General features: G+C 43.3%; 1 protein-coding gene and 1 long non-coding RNA gene across 17 annotated transcripts in view; one reads left to right on the forward strand and one right to left on the reverse strand.

Annotated features, from left to right (window-relative positions):
• LOC108276889 (uncharacterized) overlaps nt 1–15,061 on the forward strand; it is a 121,548-nt gene extending 106,487 nt beyond the window's left edge. The window contains exon 3 of the long non-coding RNA XR_008398169.1: nt 14,872–15,061. This is a non-coding gene — a long non-coding RNA (uncharacterized LOC108276889). The remainder of the gene's footprint in view (nt 1–14,871) is intronic.
• Nucleotides 74–25,475, reverse strand: part of myo18aa (myosin XVIIIAa) — a 64,672-nt gene continuing 39,270 nt past the window's right edge. For 10 of the 16 annotated variants that reach the window (XM_047160811.2, XM_047160812.2, XM_053687093.1 and 7 more), the window contains 22 exons: nt 23,842–23,970; nt 18,379–18,522; nt 17,688–17,777; nt 17,383–17,502; nt 16,992–17,106; nt 16,594–16,721; nt 16,015–16,169; nt 14,285–14,408; nt 13,889–14,089; nt 13,690–13,800; nt 13,436–13,540; nt 13,189–13,335; nt 12,979–13,092; nt 11,329–11,445; nt 11,147–11,230; nt 9,739–9,876; nt 9,270–9,455; nt 8,876–9,015; nt 8,348–8,392; nt 3,958–4,080; nt 2,228–3,733; nt 1,325–1,463 (listed from right to left, as the gene is read on the reverse strand). In XM_047160811.2, coding sequence (XP_047016767.2) covers nt 2,245–3,733; nt 3,958–4,080; nt 8,348–8,392; nt 8,876–9,015; nt 9,270–9,455; nt 9,739–9,876; nt 11,147–11,230; nt 11,329–11,445; nt 12,979–13,092; nt 13,189–13,335; nt 13,436–13,540; nt 13,690–13,800; nt 13,889–14,089; nt 14,285–14,408; nt 16,015–16,169; nt 16,594–16,721; nt 16,992–17,106; nt 17,383–17,502; nt 17,688–17,777; nt 18,379–18,522; nt 23,842–23,970 — 4,005 coding nt within the window. In that variant the 3' untranslated portion in view covers nt 1,325–1,463; nt 2,228–2,244. Of the gene's footprint in view, nt 1,464–2,227; nt 3,734–3,957; nt 4,081–8,347; nt 8,393–8,875; nt 9,016–9,269; nt 9,456–9,738; nt 9,877–11,146; nt 11,231–11,328; nt 11,446–12,978; nt 13,093–13,188; nt 13,336–13,435; nt 13,541–13,689; nt 13,801–13,888; nt 14,090–14,284; nt 14,409–16,014; nt 16,170–16,593; nt 16,722–16,991; nt 17,107–17,382; nt 17,503–17,687; nt 17,778–18,378; nt 18,523–23,841; nt 23,971–25,475 lie in introns of all 16 variants that reach the window. The other 6 variants (XM_053687092.1, XM_047160814.2, XM_053687090.1 and 3 more) reach the window with 4 other exon arrangements.

Consider the following 25,475-nt stretch of genomic DNA (forward strand, 5'->3'; position numbering starts at 1 on the left):
ACTAATTTCTCTTTGATAGTTTCCTTCCGTCACGCTGAAAAAAGAAACTTAGTCATTTGACAACAAGACGATGTAGACAATCGCAAATATTTATTTACAATAAAACTACCCCGAATATCATTTGACGCTATGCAGATGAGCCTTCTCAAAGACGTATTAAATATATTCTATAATCCCTTCTCGTTTATCGCACAAGCCACAACAGGAGCGGACGCGGTGTCATTTTACACGTTTCTGCAATAAAAGGTTCTGATGCATAGAAAACACGGACGAGGGAAACGAAGCTGCGCTAACAGCTTGTCCGCTCGACACGTTATATTCTTCCCCATTTCACGCCCGAGCACGCAAAATTACCGCTAATTTGTGCGCATAACCACGGTGTGCCTTCACACATGCGCTTCTGAGGTCTCCCCGACGCCGTCGTTAATATTTGGCAGATTTACAGTGTTGATAAGAACGGATCCTTATTGGAAAAAGTTGACTGATCTTAAGTAGGGCCAAAAAGATGTATTAATTCCATTTGAAACTGTATTTCGAACAAATTTCCGGATATTTTGCTTCGGAGGATCTTCCTGCCGAGTGCATGTGTAGGCATTACATAATCCCGAACGTAACAGTCACATCGTCCTTAGGCGTCGTAATAATCCCCGGCGAAAAAGAAAAGAAAAAGATGAAAAGCAATATTGACCGAGATGAGAGAGATACACGACTATATAAGATTTCAGAGCAAGGCTTGATAAGTGAAAAAGATTAAAGGCAAAATTCACAACCTCCACACTGCAGCAGCTGGCTGATCAGAAGCAAAATTCTTTTTTTTTTTTTAAAAAAAAAAAAACAAAAATCAACAAAAATGCTAAAGATTTCTTTCCTCACAAGAATAAAATGGAGCGTTTTGCCCTGTTGGAGGCTGATGATTGCAAGCGTTTCCTATAGAGAACTTCGTATCGCAAAGCTGAGATTTTATAGATCTCTTTTACTTCTTCATAATTTATCTGCCTGAGCTGTAGTTTTATGGCGGCTAGCTGAACAACCCTGATTGAGGGAACGGTCAGGGTGATGGATGCGAGTTAGGATTTAGAGTGAAGAGAAGTCCATCGTGGAGAGGAGGATGCTTGCAGACGTCGCTCTTCCTTCTACGTTTTTACCCATGATCCTTAATTTAAAACTCCTATAACTTAAATAACAGTAATAATAATAATAATAACTCTACCGTTCTCTTTTGGCTATGTATGGAACAGACTGAGTAAAAACCATCTAGGTCACGGAGTGAAAGTCCGAAGGGGTGAAGATTTCACCCAAAGGCATGATCTAGTGTGTGTGTGTTGATGGTTCGGATCTACGCTGTGGTCTCTGAAAGTCTGGTTTCGCCGTCTCCATCGGCAACGATGCTCTGCTGGAGATCTTTCTCCTCCTCACCGATCTCTTCATCGGTCCGGCTCAGGTTTCTCCTCAAGGAAGAGGAGCTGGAGGAAGGAAAGAAACACAGAAAAGAGACTTTTAGCCAAGCTTTGCTGCAAAATGAGCAGTGAAGCATGACCTCTCTGCTCTTGGCTGGAGGTTAAGCGCACACCCACAGTTTTGTCTCTCAGTTGCATTTGGAGATCAATACGAGCACTGAGTTTGTGCAGTGATTCCCTACAAAGACAATCGAGAGATGTTTGTAGAGAAAAAACTTTATGGTGGATATGTTTTTTTTTTTGTACCCTTCCTGAAATCTAAATGGGTTTTTAAACTATATAGAAAAATATCATCAGGGAAAAGACCATGTATGCTATGGAGGTCTTGGTAAATTAACTTCTCCAGAGCTGTGTTGTTTTGCTGCAGTTGAGTCATTTATCACACCAGCCTTTCACTGGGAATTAGTATGTGCCCTCGCACCCACAGAGCTCTCTAAATAAACTGCTTTCTCAGGAAGAAGCGAATAATTAGACGATAACCTCAGGCTTCATGAGGGGACTGAAAAGAACCCATGAAGCAAACCATGCTCTTCAACTCGAAACAAACTGAACATAGGCCATTAATTTCAATTTCCTTTCAAAGTTAAACTTTAAACACCGTTAAGAGTTCATAGCACAAACTCAGCATGGGAACCGGTCCCGAGCTCTACAGGCATGCCGTGTTATGATTAGTTGTTATGGCAGTGTGAAAACTATCCTATAGTCTGTCAGTAGGCCTGCTGTTGCTGGCTAATGTATTAGTTTAACACCATGCTGACTGGAAGGGTCACCTGCTGCACCTCCGGATTTAATCACTATCAGGCTTGTAAAGATACTTCATCACCAGGTTGTCCATTTTCTTTTTCTTCTTCCTCTCTTCTTTCTTGCTCGGTGGTCTGTCTTCTGCAAGACCATCCAGCCCTGCTTCCTCATCAGATCCTTTTGCACCTCGCCCCGGGCCCTTCTTTATGCTGTTGGAACTCCGATAGGACACGGCAGAACAGGAGCTGGAAGACGAGTCGGACGATTCGGATGAGTCCGATTCAGACGACTCTGGCTTGCTTTCCTTCTTCTTTCCTTTCCTGGACCCTTTTTTCCCTTTCTTCTTGGAGCCCTTTTTGCGTTCGTCAGCCGACGAGCTCTCTGATTCAGAGTCTCGATTCTTCTTCTTCTTGGCTTTGCGGCTGCTGCTTCTGCTGCGAGAGCTGAAACTGCTGGAGGAGCGGGTATAGTCCAGTGCTGACCCAGAAGCCGAACGCTGAAGTCTAGATGTGCTTCGGTGCAGATCAATATCATCATCATCATCATCATCATCATATTGCAGGGAGCTCTTCACACTGCGTATGCTCTTCCGGTCATCCTCCTCTTCTCCTGCTCCTCCCTTCTCTTCATCAGTGTCCTCCAGACTGCGGCGCTTGAACTTAATGGGCTTAAAGCTGAGAACTTCATTGATGGCTTTTTCCAAATCGGGGTCCAGGTAGTTGCGGTGGCTGACTGGTTTGGCATCTGTGTCAGCGAGTGCTTCACCCCCGGTGGAGCGGCTCTGGGCCGGGCTGGAAAGGCTTCGGGCTAGAGAGCGAGTACTATAGGATGAGATTCCACCTTCACTAAAGGCCACGCTCATAGCATCATCGTTGGCTGCCAGGTTAACGCCGAATTCGCTAAGCCGGCTGCTGCGTGCCAACGAGGTCCGGGAGCTGAGGCTGATGCTCCCAGGGCTTCGTCCTCCTGAACGGCGACTTAAGCCTGGACTCACTGCAGACCCGCAGTCGCTTCGGCTATCGTCCATCCATGACGTGTTTCGGCGCACACTGTAGCCACTTACTGTGGACCTAGCATCATTGTCCAGGCCACGGCGCAAGGAAGTTCTGCTAGGTGCCACCGAAGACACGACAGACTCCTTGTCGATGTCTGGGCTGCTCTTGGTCCACCGCCGTTCCAGACCTTTCCTGGCTCTGCTGGTGGCTTCAGAGTAAGCTTGAGAGATGACAGAGCCCCGGTCATCTAGATCATCTCCGGCTTTCTCATTGGACTTGTTCTTAGCTTTGCGGAGTGACGAGCGGTCCGGGGTGTCTGGTTGCTCTTTTAGGGTACTGAAAAGGGAGCTCTCGTCCCCAGTGCCTCCAATGGAGTCCTTCAGGTTGGAACGCTTCCTGTAGCTAAGCGAGCTCATCACTGACACCGATCTACTAAGCTCAGCATCTTTACACCCTTCTTTCACATCCTGACCTTCTTTACCTTCCTTCCCTTCTTTTATGTCTTTTACGTCAGCATTGGCTGCATTAGGATATTTGAGGCTTTGTTGAAGGAACGGATGCAGACAGACGGGGTACACAAGGAGAGAATGATAGAAATCAACACAACAGTGAGTCAGTTTGAAAATGGAAAAATGTCTGGAAACTTCACAAGAAATCCTGTAAACGTCTAGCCACTGGAGTACCCCATTAAACCAGCCCCACACCTTCACCTCAGGCAAGGACCCCATTATTTTTGGCTTAGGAAGAAGGTGACCCATACTGACCTTGGGGCCTTTAAGTCGCCATCGTCCGATAGGGTCTTGGCGGAGCCCTTATTTTTTGAGAACCAGGACTTCACCCCGTCCACGCGGTCCTCCACTTCAGAGTCCACATCGGAGTCCTCTCCGCTGTGAAAAAAAATTTCAATGAGGGGCAGCAGCAAGAACAACGGCTTGTTGTTCACTGGCTAAGACGGGTGGGATTGATGAAAACAATGTAGGAACGCTTGGTTCCAGAGAAACACCAATATGCTTCAAACCATGCAAATATTACCAATGTATAGATTACTGAGTCAGCTAGCAGGTGTACCGTCAACATCAACTCGTTCATTCTCGACTGATATGAAATCAAGCTTGGAATGAGGGATGGATTGAGAGTCGAACGATAACGGAGACCGTAATTATAGCAAGATGTTTTAACTGCCGGTACTGATTTTTGAGCAAACCTCTTCATTGTGGAAGAACGAGCGAGTATGACGATGGCTGAGCTGGACTTTAACTGCATTAACAACTTTCTCTGTTAGATCGACTGCATAATTGAAAACATTTGCATAATAAAGCCCAATTGTGATCGTGATGCATGAAACAGGCGGCAACATAATGCCACAGGGCTTTGAATATTTTTAAATATCTAAAGCAAATGGTCCTATCCATAAATATGAATGTACCTGCATGTTTCCCTCTCGGCTCTTAATCTGTAGAATAAGTCAGGATGGGAATCCGTCGAGTAAAACCGGTCCAGCCTCTAAGCAGCATGCAAATTACCTCTTGAAGGCACAATTAACTATGTTAATGGTTATGTTAATGCTTGTCTGTTTCCCTGCCTGTCTCTTTCTAATGATTGTTACCAAAGCTGTGCACCTCAGCCCAGTCCATAACTGGCAGAAAGAGCGAGAGAAACCTGTCGGACTAGTCATCCCGATCCGTTCTCTTTTCTGCACCACTGACATATTGATTGGCATTAAAAGCCCATTGCCAAAGGTAAGCAGGGAAGACTGTACGAGAATTTCACTATATTATAAATCAGCGATGCACTGATACCATTTATTTATTTTTTTCCCCCCAGACACCGATATCGAAATGTGTAACCTACTTAGTACTGATCAATCAGAGACTTCATAGAACATTCGTATTTAGCTCTGTTTCCCCAATTTAGGAAACAGAAGGTGCGCATATGCTCTACTAGGCTCGTTCTTCATAACATTCATTTTAACTGAAGTGCTTTGGTTAGCTACTTTGGATTGAGTAGGGTTGCAGTAGAGAGCGGATGTTGGACCACTTCAGAAAAACACTTCTGTACAGCTGTAAGTAATGTATGCGTTTGCTTTCCTTGCATCAGAATCCCTCGTTGTCAGTGACTGATCATCAAAAACAACATACAGGGTGGTAAGACGGGTTATTTTCACCTAGCGATGGATGCTGCCTCGTGCTGCTAGCAATGAACAACTCTGGATGTTTATGATGTCTTATTAGGTTACTTGATTTTGACTTTTCACGGAGCGCAGTCTGTGATTTCCATCACGACTGCGATCGTGGAATACGTCCGGATCGCTGTCATTTTGTGTATCCATCCAATTCTTCCTATTTGGTAAGGGAAACACTGGCACTTTCTTATTTATTTTCAGTTTGACCTCTGAAGTTGCAAGCTGCATCAAGTTTCAACCACAACTGCGGTATGGCCAACCGAAGGGCAGCGGCTTGCCTTCGGCTGTTTAAACGGATTTACCGAATATTAGCATGACAATATCAGGGGTGTCCGATATTGACACTTCCATTTAATTTCATTTAAGCCCTTCTTCACTAGGGACTACCGTTAGAGCTGTATAGCTACCATTAATGTCTGTTTAATATTACTGAAGTGGGTGGTGATGTTTGGAATGGTACAATACTTGTAATCTCGCTATAACGACCAGTTTTCCAAAAACATAGTGAGAGTATTTACAGGCTAGTTAAAAGTCATTCCTCTTGCCCTCAGGGAAGTAGAAGGGTGGAACCCTGATCTTTTTGGTGCCTGAAGTAGGATCTGACACCACGCTACTGTGTCGGGACAAACCATGACCTCTCTTTTGAGTCCACCGTATTGTGAACACCAAAAGGACTGAGGTCGGTTCTTTTAAAATGAACGGTCTGACAAGTCCAGATTCTGCAGGGGGAATAATCGTGCTTTTGCCCACCCCCCAACCGTTGTGCTTCGCTGCCGTACAGCCTCGGTATGACAAAGCTTTATCAGGGATGTTATTTCATATCTCAAATTATATACAGAGGGGAAAATGCTGCTTGACGTGTAAACACCTGGCTATGAGGCTGACTTTATATCCTCATACTCGCTCTAATTTAGCTGTCAGGATTGTTCTTTCCTTTTTCCTGTGGGTGTTTGTATGCATACTGAGCAGTTATAATGCGCCATATTGTGCCGCTCTGTTTGACAGCGTAGATGCCAGAGCTCAAATATTTACACGACGAACAGTAAAGTGAAATAATAACGCTCCCGTGCGACCGAGCCGAGTTGTTCTCTGGTCAGGAGATCGCCGTGTCTGTACACACGGTCGGTTACGGTTTAGACAGATTTGTTTCCTAGTACATGGCTACGCCTCTCCTCACATTATTAACAGCACCAGTCCCGTCACGTAAGGATTGCACCAGTGTCTTGAGACAGCTCCGGTCAATTTTAGCTTATTCGTGCACTGACTGTGGTGCAATTCAGCTGCAGTTTGTGGCCTATTTTAGGAATGGTTTTAAAAAAATGTATTATTACTATTCTTTAATATCAGCTGGAACTACTGTCAAAGCTGCTGTAACAGACAGTTAATCAACATCTTGTATCTGACTAGTCAACAATGCTGTGGTATAAGGTGGGAGAGACCGGGTTTATTTATTTATTTATTTATTTGGTCTGGGAAACGTATCATTCTTGAAAAAAAAAAAACCCCACAAAGGCATATGGACATGACAATGCCTAATGGAGTACTATTTATTTAATGGCCCTAAATATGCATCCAATGCCTTAGACCACTGGCGTGGAGCTCCTCGGGCTGTGAGCATGGAGCACAAACACACACAGCCATTTCACAGTCTGGACATTAATCAGTTGTGACAACATAGTCCTATTGGTTACATATCTCCGTTCCACCCAATTAGATTTATCACTAAAGCGCCTGTAGAAATTCCCCAAAACGCTCGACATTATTTGTACTGCTCAGTCATCCACAGCCCAACTCCCACACTGCATTATCCTCACCCATGCACTACATTAATCAAACCACACAGCTTAAATACGCATTACAGACTCGTAAAAACATTTCTAGTTAATGATTCACAGTAAGCTCTACTCTAGGAAGAGACAATAATGTTGTTGTTTTTTGTTTAGGTTTTTTTTTTTTTTTTCTTTTCGCGTGCCATGAGAGCAAAGGCTAAGTTCATATTACAAGCTTCTGATGTTTGGATCGGTCTCCTCGGGTTTGGTAGGTTCCTTCTAGTTTTTCTTGAATTGATTCCCGAGTATCAAGTAAATCCCCAATCCTTTCACAGAACGTCAGTGACTGTAGTCAGTGCTCTTGCCAACGCACCATTGTTGTGTGCATGCACGTTAAAGGATAAAAAGCCACGTGAATTCTGCACTTGCTGTTCTCGTTCTCGAATCCGATCTGAGTCACGTTAAGGCAGAAAATCAGGATTTTGTCACTTTGGTAATGTAAACCCAAAAAATACCTCTTGCTGCTAGTTAATATCCCAATTTCCATTCAGGTGGAAGCTTCCTGGGGAGGCGGCATTGCTTAAGCCCTTACAATAAAGCTTGCCTCATTTGTAAGGTAGTATAAGGAAGGCTAACTACTAAACTCTACAACATGCTAGTTTTATGCTGGAATGGTAAATTTCATTTTTAGTAATACTGAGATATATATACACACACACTAGACAATAATTTGCACATTCCTCATGTCTCATACGGGGCTCCTACAAATCATATTCAGAGGCTAGTTGATGCTTCTTGACATTTTGATTTGTCTAGAAATCGATTTCTCCATTATTGCTAATATTACAGCTGTGGCATACAGATAAACCGACGGGCAGGGGCATTCGTCGGACACGCCACGAGCTGACTCTCCACTGCAATCAGTTCATCCAGTTATTTTTATCAATGCGCTGACGGTGTTCAGGAATCAAGAAGTTGTTAAATGCAATGAGGCATAAACATGCTGGCTGAATGGACACGAGGCAGACGTGCAGTGCTTGCAGATTCATGCACGTGGGTTAAAATGGCTGACGTTGATGCTGCTGTGATCATGAAATCTTGTTTAGTTTCTCTCAGCATGCACGATTGTTATACACCCCCCCCCCTCCCCCCATGCTCATGATCCCCATGCAGTAATGTTTGGATGGAGTTTCGGGTCCTCACTTTTTGTTCTTCCTTTTCTGATACTTTGTCACCATGTCTTGCAAACTGTCTCACACGGACGGAAAAGGAAAGTTGATTAACAACATGAAAATATGAGAAGAAAAAGAGCTGTCGTAATTCATTGTATGTGGCATAACAAGAGGTAACCGAAAGCCCTATAGCAATCAAAGAACACGTATATTGTGTACATGCACTTTATTTATTTGTACGGCCTCTCCATGTCCTAATATCTACCTGCAGAAACGAAACGTATTGTGTATGCTCTTAAGCTGTACATTGTTTACATTAGACACACAAAGACTCGGCATTAAGCTCCTCTATCTTTAACTCGAACAGCAGGCTTCGCCGAAGGAACAAAACAAAAACAAAATCAGAGCTTATACAGAAACGTGGCGAAATGTGATGTCATCGAAAAGGGGGCGTTGTTTCATTTTAGAGGTGATATAAACGTCACGTCAAATGATAAGATGTCTAATATGTTAATGTGAGGACTTTAGCAGGACGCATCCCAGCCTCGAGCACACGTACCTATTGATGAGGTCATCATTGTCGTCGCTCTCCATCTCGTCCTCGATGGCTGCTTGTAGATCGCCGATCCTCTTAAAGGCCAGCTTGAGGTCCGCCTGCAGGCTCTGATTGGCTGCTTCCAGGCTCTCGATGTCCATTTCCTGATGGGACAGGAAGTTGTCTTGTTAGTCGCAATTTTGAAATAGGAGGCAGCTAAGCAGTTGTCACTATTAAGTGACGATGTTTTTCGCACCACTCTGTGTAAACTCTAGAGACTTCCAGGTGATCATCTGTTTCTAAAAAAAAAAAAAAAACTGGCACCAACAACCATGCCATGGTCAAAGATCACCAAGATCACATTTTATCCCTAATCTGATGTGTAAAGAAACGGGGCCTGGTAAGCGTTTCTGTTTACCAGTTCGTGCTTTTTGCGGCTGGCCTCAGCCTCCTTTTTGGCCAGCTCGGTCATCTCCTCCTTGATGTCGCGGATCTGCCGCTGCATGCGCTTGTTCTGCTCTTTCTCACGGTTCTCGCCAGCCGAGCGCTGGTCCCTCTCCTCGGTCATCTTCTCGATGTTCTCCTTCAGCCGCGTCACCAGGGCCTGCAGACAAGAGGTCGAGAAATACAGAGAGAATGAAGAGGACATGTCTCTTCCATATAAACCATGGATGGAAGGATATATTGGTCTGGTGGTATAGGGATAAGAAAATCTACTAGAGTTATACAGTTTATCTCGAAAATGCTGCTGAGCAAAGGTACATGGCCCAAAGGCTATGGCTCAAGTGTGCTCCTGTAAAAGGTGCCGATTTATTTCACTCGGCCGCTTGCTTAATAACGGGTTGCTAGGTCCACCCACACACATTCGCCATCCCTCGCTCTCTCACCTCCAGGCGTTTGATCTGGGAGCGCTCGAACTCCAGCTTGGTCTCCAGCTCGCGAATCTTGGCTTCCTGCCTGCTGACCAGAGACTTCTCCACCATTGACTGCTCCTGGAACTCCAGCTGGCTCTGCACTGACTGGAGCTGTGCGGAGGAAAACAGTGCTCCTCAATATCGTGTATAGTTGTGATCTTTTCAGACCTTATCATATCAGGGGAGTGTTTAGTTGTTTTTCTGTACTGAAAAAAAACCAACATTGCTGGGACAGCTGACTTTGGGCCAGGCACTGTACTGTAAACTGTAGATTCTGCCATGATTTGACGGGCGTTCGTTTATTTTTGCGTCCCCTTAGAGAGGTGTATCTTTGAAAATCGATATTAAGTCACTGACTGATCACCTTTATCCTACGCTGAAATTTTCTATCCTGATGGGCGTGTTCTTATCCAGGATGATGAGGGATGAGGGCTCACTGAATGGTTTGATCAGAAGGTAAATCACATACTGTGGCCTTCAAGCTTGCCGGATCTCGGCGCAATTGAACAGCTATGGGAGATTTAGGGAGCGACTTTTTATGACTTCAATCTGTCGGTTTTTCCTTCGGTCTCTCGGGCGATAGAACTGGCAATAATTGAGCACTGGCAACAGGACCAAGCTGTGCGCGCTTAATCCTCTGCCTCTCGCTCTCTGTGAAGGTTTTTCATCGTATAAAAATGCTCAAAGAGTCAGAGTCGAGCATCGCCTGAACACGTTTTTAGACCGAGGTGATTAGTACCGTCATTGACATTTAACTTCCGATGAGCATCTACACCACGAGCGCTATTGTAATGCGATTCCAATCATCACACTGAGAGCGGTGATCACAAATGACACTATTTCTCTCATCGTACAGTGAAGGCTCTGCTTCGGGTGTCGTCTCTCCTGTACAGAAAACACGTTCGTTCTCGTTTGCACCAACACCGTGCTGGATGGATTTTACGTACAGATATCGCTGCTGTAATGTTCGAGTAATATTTGTATTTCAGAATTTTCACCCCATACATTTTCCAGCGTTTCCTTTCTTTCAGATCAGCTGACTTTAATCTTGTGCCGAGAGCATTTAAGCCTGAAATAATGACTGAAGAACAAATCTGCACTTTGACCTTCCCTAGTTAATACAATCAACGTGTAAGCTCCTTTTTGTGTACACCCAGAAAGCATGCGTTCTTTAATTAGGAGGAGGTTTGTCGAGCTCCCAGTTTGTTGTCCAGAGAGCAGTTAATCACTGAACTAGATTTAGATAAAGATCTGAGAGGATCTAAGCTCTTTAGGGCTATCGTAATGCATCTGCTGCCACCGAGACCTGGAGCATGGCTTTGTACATGATGGTGCTGCATGCAATCTGGATCACTGCTGTGATTCAGCCATGTTGCAGTACCTTATCTTGAATCTCCTGCTTCTCCTTTGCGGCCTCCTCCAGCTGAGTCTGCAGGTCGCTGATCTGAGCCAAGTCCCTCATCGACTACAAAAGAACACACGTCGTCATTTTAATCTGCAAAAAAAACAAACAAACAAAGTATCCTAAGAGATCTAACATGAGGAAAGCAGACTGTGAAGAACCTGGGCCACAGCTGCCTTCTGCTTCTTCATCAGCTCGTTCATGTCCTCCTGGTCCTCCTCCAGACGCGACTGCAGGTCGTTCTTTTCTCTCTGCAGTCTGCTGATCTGTTCCTCCAGCTGAGATACGCACAGAGGAAGAGAGACGTCACTGATGTCGATCTGCTCGAGTACAATACCTTTCAGGTGATTTGTCCCTCTATAGGAACCCTTAGCTACTTCATCTCGTAAACAAAAACGCTAAAAATGACAGTTTCACGTTCTCCCCAAATACACAGGCGCACAATTCAAATTAGATAGACCGTCCCAAAAGACCAAACGGAAGGAGCCATAATTAAGTACACTAATTAGCAGCTGTAAGCAGACCGGTACATCCTCCCGCAGGAGCACGACTGTCGTTTAAGTGCCGTTATTACAGACACTACTTCAACGCCACAGAAAAATCCCGTAATATCAAAATTAACGTCATAATAATGGACATGTATATAACAATTCTTGGTTTGGATCTCTCGTTTACAAATGTGAATGTGCTGTACCTTTTTAAAATGATTATACCACGGCTTTGTTGAATTCTCGAATCTGATTGGTCAGAAAGTGTTGATAATAACTTCTATAACATTTGCATGAAAGTTCCAAATCGTTGGCATAGTGCTGTTGGGTAAGAGGAATATATACATCTCAGGATGTGGTCTTCTACGAAAATAATCTACTAATCAATGCTGTTGATTAGTTTCCTAAAACAGCACGGCCCTGAGTGTGTCGCTACTTGTTTAAGGGACATATTGGATTAAGGACTACCGGTCGATGTAGCGTCTACGCATCAAATATGGTAACTGTGTGTCGTAACGTCTTTTTATAGAAATCTGAGTGTAGGCTGGGAGTTAATGGCTCTGGTCGTGTTACCACTTACACCTCTTGCAATGAATTGTTCGTCTGAAATTAAGACGAGCTAAAATTATCTCTATAGTTTGCTCTTTAAACATCCACATATGGGATTAATTGGGCTTTTAGAAGAGCTGCTTCTGTGGTGTTCTGACTGCGCAATGGAAATCAATATACACCGTATATATATATATTGCGCACTGTGTGTGCTCTAACCTTCCTTCCTCTTACAGTACAATGCACTTTATCTTTTTCCCCTTAGGGTGTCTCCTCATTGCGGGGTTAAGGGTTGCTCCGATGCTTATTCGTTGACTTTTTGGATGCCGGAAAAATCCAGTCTGCACGTCTATAGATTTTATTTCATTAATTGATTACCTATGCTAACAGCATTTGTCCAGCTTGGCTCTCTATAAAAAAAGACAGGATAACATGTCTTCCTGCAACAAATAGCAGTAATCTACATCGTGTAAAAGAAAAAGTGAAAATCTAACATGCCTGTAAACCACTGCCACTCTTTTAATGACCATGTTTCTACCATTTTGCAGTAAAAAACATGGCAGGACTGAACACAGTAATTACACAGTAATTGCACGTTGCTGACTCAGATTACATGCTTTTACTTCGGACGTCTTCCCCGTAACTGCTCGCAAGAACACACGATAACGGGCCACACGGCAGTACGAGAACAATAATCGAAACGTTTAAATTACACAATGCTTATAATCTCAGGTGAAGAAGCGAATGCAGCTTATGAGCAAAAATATAACTCACAGACATCTTGGCCTTGGAGATGTCCTCCATCTGGACGTGCAGGTCCTCGATCTCCAGCTCCATGGACTTGCGAGCTTTCACAGCTGCAGCACAGGTGAACTCTGACTCTTCCAGCTGCCAGCACACACACACACGCATGAACACACCTAGATCTACCCTTCAATCGTAGACTGTCGCACCAATCAGATGTTATAAGTAGTAACGTGAGACCTGGTTCTTGAGCTGCGAGATCTCTCTCTTGCTCGGCGCGTTGCTCTTCAGGTGATCGAGCATGAGCTGAGCATCAACCAGCAAGGCCTTGGTGCGCTTCAGATCTTTCTTCAGACGCTTCTCCAGTTCCACGTCCCTGTGGCTCACCTGGGGAGACAAACCATTGAATTAATTATGTTGGAGTGGTGCTGCATGAGACCTTAATGTGGGTTTATTAGGGGCATGATTTGTTTGGATAACGCTATACCTGGTCCTGAGCGTTCAGCAGTTTGCTCTCCAGCTCTCTCCGCTCTCTCACAACCTTCTGCTTATCATCATACTCCTCCTCCAACTGCATTTCCAGCTGTTTCAGCTGACACACACACAGACACACACACACAGCTCAACAGGAGACTTCCACAATAGATTTTATACGTTCAAACAGCCACGTGGATGACGAGGCATCAAAAGCCGGCATCAAAGCATGAGGTTAGAGAGCTGAGAGTGTGATTCTTGTCTTACCTTCTTACTACATGACTGTCTGATCTCCTCTACCTCTTCATCTTTGCTCTCAAGCTCCTTTGAATGCATTTGCCGCTGCCTCTCCATCTCCATCTCCAGACGCAGCTTAGCCTGACCACACACACACATTTTTGCTGTTCGACACTATACTTGCTGGCAGAATTTTTGTAGAAAGTGGTCGTTATACATGGTTTCCTACCTGCTCCAGCATCTGGATGGTTCCAGCCTGTTCATCCAGCTCCTCTTCCTGATCTTTGACCTTTGCCTCAAGGTCACGTAGCTGCTTTTTCAGCTTGGCCAGCGATGCCTCGTCCTTCGACTCCTGAGAGGAGAGATCCTGTAGCTCGGCCTCCAGCTGCTCCAGCTTTACCTTCATCCCACACAGCTCCAGCTCCTTGTCCTACACACATACACGTCTCTATCCTCTTATCTTGTAGTTTTGTTCTGTTTTCATTTTGCACTGAAATTTCACATTCTTTCTTCATTTTTAACACGCTATAAATATTGGCACCCATGACCCCAATCGGCGCTATACGATGGTCGATCAAGTCTGTGGGGGGAGTGAGACACACGTGCACACACACACACAGCGTACCTGCAGTTGCTGTCTGATTGTAAACACTTCTCCAGTCAGCACATCCTTTTCTCTGCCCAGTTTCTCCCGCTGTGCCCGCTCTCTCTGCACCTCATCCTGAGTCTGGTTCTGCTCCATATCAAACCTGCAACAGAAGCCACACGTGAAATCCTTATCATTGGTTGGTATGCATCATATAAAGAGATGCATATCATCTCAACAGAGGCCATGAATTCATGACTCCAGCTAAAAGGCCTCTGAGATACCGCCGAAATATATTGTGATGATCTTCTTCCAATAATTCATCCAGGAACTCTTCAGCAGACCTACAGGAGCCATGTTCTCTCTCTTCTCCTGCAGGATCACTCAGCCTTCATTTTCGTGTTAACAGCAAGCTCTTCATTTGAAATTGTGCGTCGATCATGAGCATGGTGCTCTGTTCTAGTGTCCAGTGAGCGTCGAGACGCTGGAGTTGCTTTGGACGGTGACGAGGTCCAGGCTTGGTTTAGATGTAATCATCTAAATTTATCCAAGTTGGAAAGGAAATAGTGGAAAGAGCCATGAAGAGAAGAATGTTATGATGTCATACCTCTTCTCATTGTCCTTAGGTCTGGAACTACCGTGGCCTTCTTTGTGTCATGCCACACGACAAATTTTGGTTATACGGCTGTTTACGGAAACCTCGATATCCCAGCTCGGCGCTAGAGCACGTTAACGAGGTACGTGTACATATATGAACATTTTGCGCATTCGTGTGGTGGTGTTTACATACCCCTTGTAGAATCTGCAAAATCTTAATACTTTTAACAAAATAAGAGGGATCATAAAAATCCCATGTTATTTTTTATTTAGTCCTGTCCTGAATAAGCTATTTCACATAACGGAGGTTTACACACCCTTGATTCATCATACCGCGTGTCGTTACCTGGATGATCCATGACTGTTTTTATGATTCGTGATAGTTGTTCATGAGTCCCTTGTTTGTCCTGAGCAGTTAAACTGCCCCTTGTTCTTCAGAGAAATCCTGCATCGTCGAGCCCTTTCCAACAGCCTGGATAATATGAACTAATATGATGTTCAGATCCATCTTTTCACACTGGGGGACTCGTACACGACTATTACAAAAGGTGCAAACGTTCACTGATGCGCACGAAGGCAACATGACACTAAGAGCCGGGGGGGGGTGTAAACTTTTGAACAGGATGATCATTGTAAATTATTATTTTGTCTTTATCTTATGTAGCTTCTAAAGGGCAGTACGAAATGAAAAAAAAATAAGGTCTTTAAACAAAATAATAAAAGTTTACACCCCCCTGGCTCTTAATGTGTCGTGTTGCGTTCTTGAGCATCAGTGAACGTTTGCGAGTCCCTCGGTGTGAAAAGATGGATCTCGACATCATATAGTCGCTGCTGGAAAAGCAAAGAACGCGCAGTACCTGGAGGAATGTTCTGAAGAACAGCGGGCGGTTTAACTGCTCGGGACAAACAAGGGACTCGTGATGAACTCTCACAAAACGTAAACGCATCACGTCGTCGATCGTCCAGGTGAACGTTTGGGCACAACTGTACCTCTATTCTAATTCAGAATGAACAAACAAAGCACTATTTGCAGTACTTTTAACCGAATCCTTCAGGTTTGATGAAACACAAAAAAGTGATCTTGGTCACCATGGTTATCATACTGTGAATTTCGCGTATATCTCTCTAATTCGTTCGTTTAAAACGAGAGGCCGAACCCAACATGTACTCACTTCCTCTGCTTCTTCTCCAGCTCGTGGTTGCGGCTCTGCTGGTTCTCCAGGTGCAGTTTGGTGTCCTGGAGCTCGGCCACTAATCTCTGGCATTTCTTCTTCGCCTGCTGTAGAGAGCGCTGAGTCTCCTCCTGATCCGCCTGCAGGTCGGCGAACTGCACCGCAAGAGAGAAGATGGAGGCAGGAGATAAAAGAAGCAGAATTTGAAGAAGAAGAAAAAAAATTGTACATCTCGCTATTCAGACTACTTCGAAACACAAAATAACCATAAATAGAAAATCTAAAAATATATAAACTATAACACCACAAGTATTTATGAAAATATTCTAAGTTATAAATTTGATAGAGTACATTAATTAGTAACAAGGTCTTTCCTAAAATATTCAGAAATGCTCAATAAAATATATATATATATTTTTAAATACATTTTGGTGTCTGGTTTGTATTATTATTTACACACATGTATTTTGTGAGTAAATAAAATGGTGACTAATAAACCAATCCAACTAACAAACCAATAAATGACTGTGATTGGTTAATACCAGGGTAAGTTGTAAAATAAATCACACAGTAACATACCTTTCTCTCCAAATGCCTCTTGTTCTGCTGCTCTGCCTCAAACTTGTCTTCAAACTCCTGCTGTAATTTCTTCTTGGTGAAGTCTATTTCTCGGACAGCTCGGTCGTACTTCAGCTTCCACTCGCCACCTTATACACGCGGGCGAATCGTGGATAAGTCACAGATCGAGTCATTCTGCACTTTATTTAACAGACGTGGTAATTAAATAGTACATAGTAATCATATATATATATTTTTTTTTTACACAAGGCTGGTTACAGCAGTATTTCTTTCTTACTTAGAATTTACTAGAAAATGTTCTATTTGCGATAAAAATGCGACGCATAAAGTATTTTAATTAGTGGATTAGTGAATGATATAAAAAAAGTTCGCTGTCCAGAATATATATTTCATTTCACCAGTGATATCGTCGTCGTCCATCTCTCCGTTAAGCTCCGTCGCTCTGAGGAGCCGCGCCTCCATCACCTCCACCTCCATGCTTCCCATCTGCTTTTTCATTTCCTCAAACTTTGTCTGGATTCAGAGCAAGAACATGCACACGATTCAGAGCATCTTCATGTCTGAGCAAAATCTAAACAGAATCCTTGTTTAGTTCGAACTCGATGGTTATGGAAGTGCAGTTGTTGAATTTAGAAGTTTAAACAAAACGTTTTTCTGTCCTTTTCTCAGTACAAGGAAATATATATATTTTTATGTTGGTTTTACATCGGTGATCAATGGAACCTAGTAAAGCTAATAAGCACCAGGCCACCATGCAGCTCTGAGAATTATACATTGCTCGATCGTTACCTGCTGCTCCTTCATTTCCTTCTCCAGACGCAGCCTTTCTGCCGTCTCCGTCTCTAACAGCTGGGACGCCGACTCGCTGGTGTTCCTCTCATCCGAGAGCTCCGTGGACAGCTCTGTGATCTAGAATCAACAACACACTCCCGTTCACTACCCAATTCCCTCTGTCAGTCACAGTGAAATGGGCAGAACTGCTAAATGTTAAGGAAGGACCATAAGAGGTGTTCAGAATACTGCACAAAAACCCTCTCGATTGGTTAGTGACTCAGATGGTGTGTTCAGTTCCTTCCGTTTTGTTTTCTTCTTACTTTGCTCTCCAGCCGATCCGTGTTCAGCCGGAGCTCGTTCCTCTCCTTCTCCACCTTCTCAAGCTTCGCTTTCAGTTGCTGGATCTCCTCCTGCAAGCAAACAGTCACCACAGTGCTAATCAAGTAAGAATTGTTTAAAAAAAATAAAATAAAATACCACAGAAGTAGTTTGACCGGAGTTTCCTTTGTGCTGGAAGTGGAAAAATAACGATGTTTAATCATGCGGCTCTACCTATATTCAGACTCTGAGGATGCGGCTCGCGTCGTCAACGTTTTAGATGAGCGTTCTGCTGGGGAAAAGGGCCACTAATGTAAACTTCGCCTCATGCCTAGGGTTTCGAGTGCAGATCTGATTCGGAATGTCAGGGGAGTGGAAATCAAAGAGCTGTCTCCTTCACTCGGTCTGATCGGAGACAAAAGCCGTTAGACCGTATCGACCTGAAATCGAGCGCTGAGGGATTCGCGTCACGTGTGCGGGGGTGGCTCTACATCTTTATAGCCATCACTAGAGCTGAAAGCTCAGTTTATACCTGATGGGTAGCTGGGGGGAAAAAAAAAAAAAAAAGAAGCTTTCGATCTGTGCTCCCAGGCCAGGAGACAAGACTGATGCTAATACAGACTGACGAGTAAAAAAAAAAAAAAAAGGTTGATAGGTAGACAGATAGGCAGGCAGGAAGATGCACGGACTCACATCTTTTCCTCGGATCTGGTCCTCGCTGAGCTGGACCTCGATGAGAGGACGCACGTTGGTGAAGAGCTTCCACCAGGGCCAGTGCTTCACACCCCGGTTCTTCTGGATGTTCTTTTGGATGCAACGGATCGCTAGGTCCTGGACCTGTTCAGCGAAACATCAGACAGAGAGAGAGAAACCGAGTTTGTGGGTGGCTCTGCAGTCCATGGGCTGACCGAGATCTTTTTTGGTATTGCAGAGGAGGAGATCTTCACTTGCTGCATAACTTACTCTTATACAAGGGGATTCATGGACAACTAAACTGTTTTTACGCAACATAACAGTTCCACGGAATACCAAATCACATACATATATATATATATGATATGATCAAATATGTTGTGTAAATGAGTTATCATGTACTTATTTGTCCTAACTGTCCTATGAGAGATTCTGACCAATACGATATCATCACACGATTCTATACAGAGTTTAACTTAAGGACGTTTGTGGGGGTTTTTTTCTTCCCCACCACCATTTTCTTTCAGTTTGGCCATTTTCCAACCCCCACCCCTCCCCTCCAGCTAGCTCCGCATCTTTTCATTTTTCTGCTCATGCGTCGTCAAACGGAGGAGGAAAGCGCTATCCACCCTCTTCCGCGTACATGACCTCACAAATTGTTTCGTCACTCTGATTCACAGGCGGGAAAGTATCGCCACCCCTCCCGCACAAAGAACATGACTACAAAAATCTGTCAGATCGCCGGGATTAGACCTGTCCACCGACAGGATGAACGTTCCACTGGCGTGCCGCGCGAGAGCTCTGTGTATTGTAGCTAGTCTATTTAAAGTCCTGGATGAAGAGAAACGTTCATCGGGTGTGTCTAATTACAGCATTTTGTCTTTTCGAAGAAACTATTTGTACAGCGAATAATGTAGTCCCATTGGTTACTGTTATAAACAAACAAACAAACAAAAAAAAAAAACAGTCCTTTTCCAATCACGGATACAATAGATCGGATCACACACACGACATCTGATAAAATAAGCACATGGTACTGGCAATTCAGAACATTAATGCTCTTTAAACCTTCCTTTTTTTTTTTCTCCCTGAGTGGTATTCTTTCTGAGAAAAGACTATAAAAACCTGCACAGCAACCAAGCAGCAACATAATAGACATAATAAGTACGTGTGTGATGTCTGTGTGTGCGCGCGTGTTTGTTTGTGTGCATTTGCGTTTTATTTTATCAGCACTGTAACAACTGGCAGACAAAATCCATCAGCTTTTCAACACGCACGCACACAAAGGCTGGGAGCTCTTTTGATTAATTAAATCAAGCATCCTGGCAGACAACTAAGGATTCTGTGGTATTTACATGCGGCTTGTGCGTCTGTAGCGGCAACCGGCTTTGTGAAAACCCAATTAAAGCAGCACGCTGCTAAGCATCAAGTGGTTTTTGCCCTGAAGGCCACCTGTTTGGCCAATTATAATTTGTCATGGTATGAAATGCACGGTATGAAACGCACACACGAACACACACTTGGACAGTGAGGCTGGATGACCAGAGTAGCATTTCTAACAAGCTTGGTGTTGTGAAGTCTCGCAAATAATAAACAAAAGCCAGCAGCAGCCTAAGCAGATTGGAGGACAGGGACATGGCGTCACTGTGATCAAAAGGAGTTTGCGCTGAAGTGGGAGGGGCGGGGAAGAAAAAAAAAAAGCTCGAATCGTACAAAAGGTGACTTCCTTCAAGAAAACTGTGTGAAGATGTTCTCCACAAACCTCAGATCAATTTGTGTCACTCCAAGGACAAACAGGTTGTAAACCTCCTACTCTTTATTAGGCAGAACTCTGGGGGGGGACGGGACAAAGGAAATCCGCTGCTTCTCCTCGGAATTGATCCTACGAGACTCAACAATCGCTCGACACTTTGAAGCCAATCCATCAGCGAGATGTTCTTCCATAAATCCAACACTCACTGTTCAAAAGATTGGCTCACGATTCCATCCATGCTTAATTGAAGATGGAGGACGTCGGAGCAGCAGACGATCAAACTGTGTGGGTTGAATGACAAAAGCGGAGCCGTTTCATAAATGCCATGATCCCTTCAAGTGCCTTTCCTCTGGAGGAGCGCTCCCTCAGCTCTGCCTCATGCCGACACTCAAAACGGGAGACGTGCGCAGTCGTAATCGATAAACGCCATTGCTTACGTCCTGAACTTAAAGAACTGACGTTTGTAGTTAACGTGTGCGGACTTTCCAGACGCAGCTTCCTCTGGAGTAACCTCGTGATTATATTAATTGCGTCGAGAGTATCGCATCTTTTCGTTTTGGATCGATTGAAGTACGGCTTTACAAAGGTCTACTTAACGCTTGGGATTTACTCCATAAAGTACCTTTTATTTGTGCACAACCATGACAATGATGTTAACTGCCACAATAGAAAGTTCAACGTGATATTAGCTAACGCTAGAAAAATGCTTCAGATCGCATTTCTGTAACTGCTCAGGTAGCACATCCACATGCAAACACTCTCGAATAGACATATTAGAATAAGGCCAGTGCTAAAAAGAAAGAAACGTACGATATTAGTCGGACCAACTGCTAGAATCGACGTTTTAAATGCATGCAAATTCATAGAACCGAACCTCTGAGTCCATAAGACGTCTTCGCAAGTTTGGAAAGCATTAATGAGCTAATAATACACTAAGAACCTAATATCAGCTCTAACTAATGTATTTAATATGTACAGTTCATGATTTCTTCTCAATACCACTATATATATATATACACACACACACATACACTGTAGTCTTAATTGACTTATAAACAACGTGCCATCGTCTCTTATTACAGCACTCCGAGTCGAACTGAAGACAGACGCATCCATCACCATAATGGAAGTGGCTCCACGACACATCCTTATTCCTGCCTTTTCAAATTTGTAAACACCCCCCCACCCACCCACCCACCCACCCCAGGCCGTGCCTACCTTTATGAAGCATGGCCTTGTTCTCTCTCTGAATCTCTATTCCAGCTCTGTGTACATTATTCACAGGCTACTTACACATTACTGCAAAGGGTGAAAGGACACCAAACACATAATAGAAAAATCAATGGTGGGAAAATTACTCACAGAAGATGGATAAAAAAAAACAACGAACATACAAAGAAGAGAATTCTGGGAACGCTGGCCGGCTGCACCAAACGCGCTGCAACTGATAACGTGGTGTTGTGTAACTGGCGCTACACCGTGGTGCCGGATTTCAGACCTTGATACGCTTTTCAACTGTAGCAGAACTTTAATGAAATCTGCCCATTTTATAGGATGAAATTTCAGCCGCATCACTGGGCTATTTAAAAAGAAAGAAAAGAAAAAGGTTGTTTATGCAGGGTTTTTATATTCTGCATTCATGTGAATGCAAAGTTGTTGTTGTTCTTTTTTTTTTTAACTATGACTATTGCTTGTAACTTGTTATTTTGTGTACGAATAAAACAAACTAAATAAAAAGTACAGAACGCGCATGCACGTTTATCAATTCGTCTGATGCTTTATCCGACGGCTTTCTGGAATATGAAATGGTAAATGGCGCACTTATATAACTTATACTTATATAAAACTTATACTTTTATCCAAAGCGCTTTACACTGTGTCTCATTCACACACACACACACACACTCAAACACACCAGTGGTAGCAGAGCTGCCACGCAAGGCGCTAACTTGCCATCGGTTGCAACTTGTGGTTCAGTGTCTTGCCCAAGGACACTTCGGCATGTGGAGTCACGCGGGGCGGGAATCGGACCCCCAACCGTACGATTAGTGGACGACCCGCTCCACCACCTGATCCACGCAAATAATTAACCCTTAAACTCTCAGCAAGTCAAGACTTACAGTAAATTCTTCAGTTTCATTACTACACATGGTTATGGTTTGAAACGATCATGGTATGATAACTCGGTCTTCAAAAGATCACGCTTTCACAGGATCAGTGTATTAAATTATCACATCAATACACTGTTAATTATCACTGCATTAAACGACCAGCGCACGATCCGGTGGTGAAAACTAAAGAGAAAATTTGCTAGTCTCTTTGCGCATCCTTGTATATGTATACCCGTTACTCGTTTTCCTTTCTTGGAAAGATATGTTTAAGACCGGTCACACTGTGTTCATCCCGTTAAATGAGTTAAACAAGTAAAGGCAAAAGTTGTGGTCAGCAATGCCATTATCTTGTATACGTTTGCCTGTACATCACTGCACGGCAAACGGTCATGACCGGCCAGGTGGAAGTACAGAAACATGCACAGGAACTCTGTCAGGATTTGCACATAAGCAGCGAATGATAAAGGACGCCCAGGTGGTATTTTTAAAGCTGTAGGTCAATGACAGAAGGTCTCTGTTGGCAGGTTGGAAAAAAAAAAAAAATCCGACCTTGATTGAAGTGCATGTGTGCCAGACTGTACATTCACAACTAATCCAGATGGATGTTGGACACACTGGGCTCAGAGAGCTCTTGAAGGGGATGAGTTAGAAAACTGTTTCTATAAAAGTGCTCCAGCTCCCAGATTTGCTCTGCTGCAAGATCAATACGCCAGGTCACACCTATGCATCAGCTTATTGTGTAATAATATAGATATTAAACTAGCAGCAGGAAATAACAATAGCCTGAGGAGTGTAACATCCAGTTCTGGTATCAAATGAGGCTCCATAGCAGCTTTAGTTTGTTTCAGAACATTTAAAAAGGTCATATGTAGAACCTAATATCTAAAGTTTTAGTATTTCTTTGAGGAATGAAAGAATACCTCTTTAGATAGCTAGGCTACCCATCCATGTTTTAATCCTCTTCTGCGACAACATTCCCAGCAATGATGATCATTTTAGATACTGAAGAACACGGCATACATTTTTATCCATTTATAGTTGCTATAATTTAATATTCTAGAACGGTTGGGTCACCGGCCCTGGTTCTTGGAGATCTACCTTCCGGAAGACTTCAGCTCCAGACGTAATCGTGCCCACCCGAGCGTCTAATCGTTTCCTCGAGGAGTTCTTGATCAACTAAAACCGGTGCGGTTGGAGATGAAACCTGCAGGAAGGTACCGTAGGGGGTCCGTGACCACTGTTCTAGAACGTCTGTCAAACCATTAGTTCACGGTATAGCGGCTATAAAAGTAGACGAAATAAAACGTCCCCTCGTAGAAACCTTCACTATCTCATCTCGATGATTACGTGATATTAGTAAACAGAAAGAGTGCATTAATATGGAAAGGATCAGAATCGAGAATTCGACAGCACTAATCGGTTAACGATGTTCGTAAGCTTTTGTTATTAATATGGCTGGAAAACAATAAAATAAATAAATAAATAAATAAATAAATAAATGATGGTGGATTAAGACTTTTGGACTCTATGGTGGGTAAAATCACCGTACGAGTGTGTGTGTGTGTCTTCCATCATGCTCTCAATGTCTGCTGTGTTTACCTTCCTCTTCTTGAAGGCCTGGCGGGACAGGTAACCCCGGCACGTAGCCTGGAACAACGTGATGTTGCGTTTGGTCTGCTCATCTCTCTGCTCCTCTAATTTAGCCAAAGTTCCCGCTCGGAAAAACACCTAATACACACACACACACAAACACACCGAGTGCATCACTACACCGTAAACTCCACAATTTACCACCTGAATTGCACTTCAACTGAAAATGATGCAATCCTACTGCAACACCGACTTATACGTATTTTCATATTCTATTGTTCGTAACGGCGTTTAAATGTTATTTTCCTGCTCCGCTTGTGTAACCGTACTGTCTGTACACGCTGTGCGTTTAATGGAAATCTCTACCTGACTAAGCAAAAAAAAAAAAAAAAAAAAAAAAAAGACCCACTTCATTGTACTGTACACTGACCCAGACAGACTCTACTGTTCAAAAGTGTCGGATCAGCGGTCAGATTTTATTCGACTCTCATATTTTATTCATTAGAACGTACCACGGTGCAGATTTACATACATCTAAAGCTTTTATATAAACGTCGACCTTTACCCTTCAGGCATTGCTCGGTTTTCTAAATGTCTGTTTAGTATTTTAAGTACGTTGGAATAACGATGAGATTCGTACAAAGAGATTCGAATGAAATTACTGTTCGCGATTAAATTCTCCATCCCCAAGTAATTTGTCCCCAAAACGACTATTCAAATGTAAATTGATGTACAATGATGTACCGTGAAAGTGATTTGAATAGTAAGGTCTTCCATCGACTCCTATGGTAAATAAAAAGTAGTCATGACGAGCACTCTAAACCTAACCACGTTGTAAGATTTTTGTTCCTGAAAAATATATCAACCTTCTTTTTTAATATGAAACTAAGGATGGGGAAAAAAAAAAAAATGGTACCTTACAAGTCCACACAATCACGCTCGACACTACATGGACATTAAAAAAACAAAAATCAAGTAAAACAGCATGCGTCAAACTGGTTCGTCACGGTCGTTTACAGATGCCCATCAACCCGAAATGTCATCTGCGACAGCACGACGCATGCATACGCAAACCTCTCTATGCACTTTAAAGTGATTTATAAACATAGTGTTTCATAAGCACAGTGTTCAGAGTGAGTCACCTAACCATAACAGGCTGCTGAAAAACTTCCTTTTAACACACACGCAAAAAAACATTTTCAAAAATCATGAAAGTCATTAAAAAGAACACATGGGTTGTTTAAAACCAGCGAGAAACGTTTTAGTTGGAAGAAAAGACAGCAATGTGATGAACCACTGCTCAAATTCACTCTGTGGGTGTGGCCTAATATTCTAATAAGCGTGCTTGATTGACAATACTAAATAACTTTATAAATGTTGTATAAAAAAAAAAAAAAGAAAAAAAAAGAAAAAAGTTACCCAATTATAACAACAGGTTACGCTTGATAGATTCTCTTTCGCTCGCTTGTTAGTGAAATCGAATTCGCTCAGAGTTGTAGGGGTTGTTCAGGGAAGTGCGATTCTGCTAGAAGGCGCTGTGTGAACGTTAATGGAAATCTCTTAATCTAGACCTGCAAGTGGTCCGGTTTTCCCTCTGCACCTGCCAAACAATTAACCGTCCGTTCCAAAGTCGATGAATCCGC

Source organism: Ictalurus punctatus, chromosome 16, assembly GCF_001660625.3.
Source record: "Ictalurus punctatus breed USDA103 chromosome 16, Coco_2.0, whole genome shotgun sequence".
NCBI lineage: Eukaryota > Metazoa > Chordata > Actinopteri > Siluriformes > Ictaluridae > Ictalurus > Ictalurus punctatus.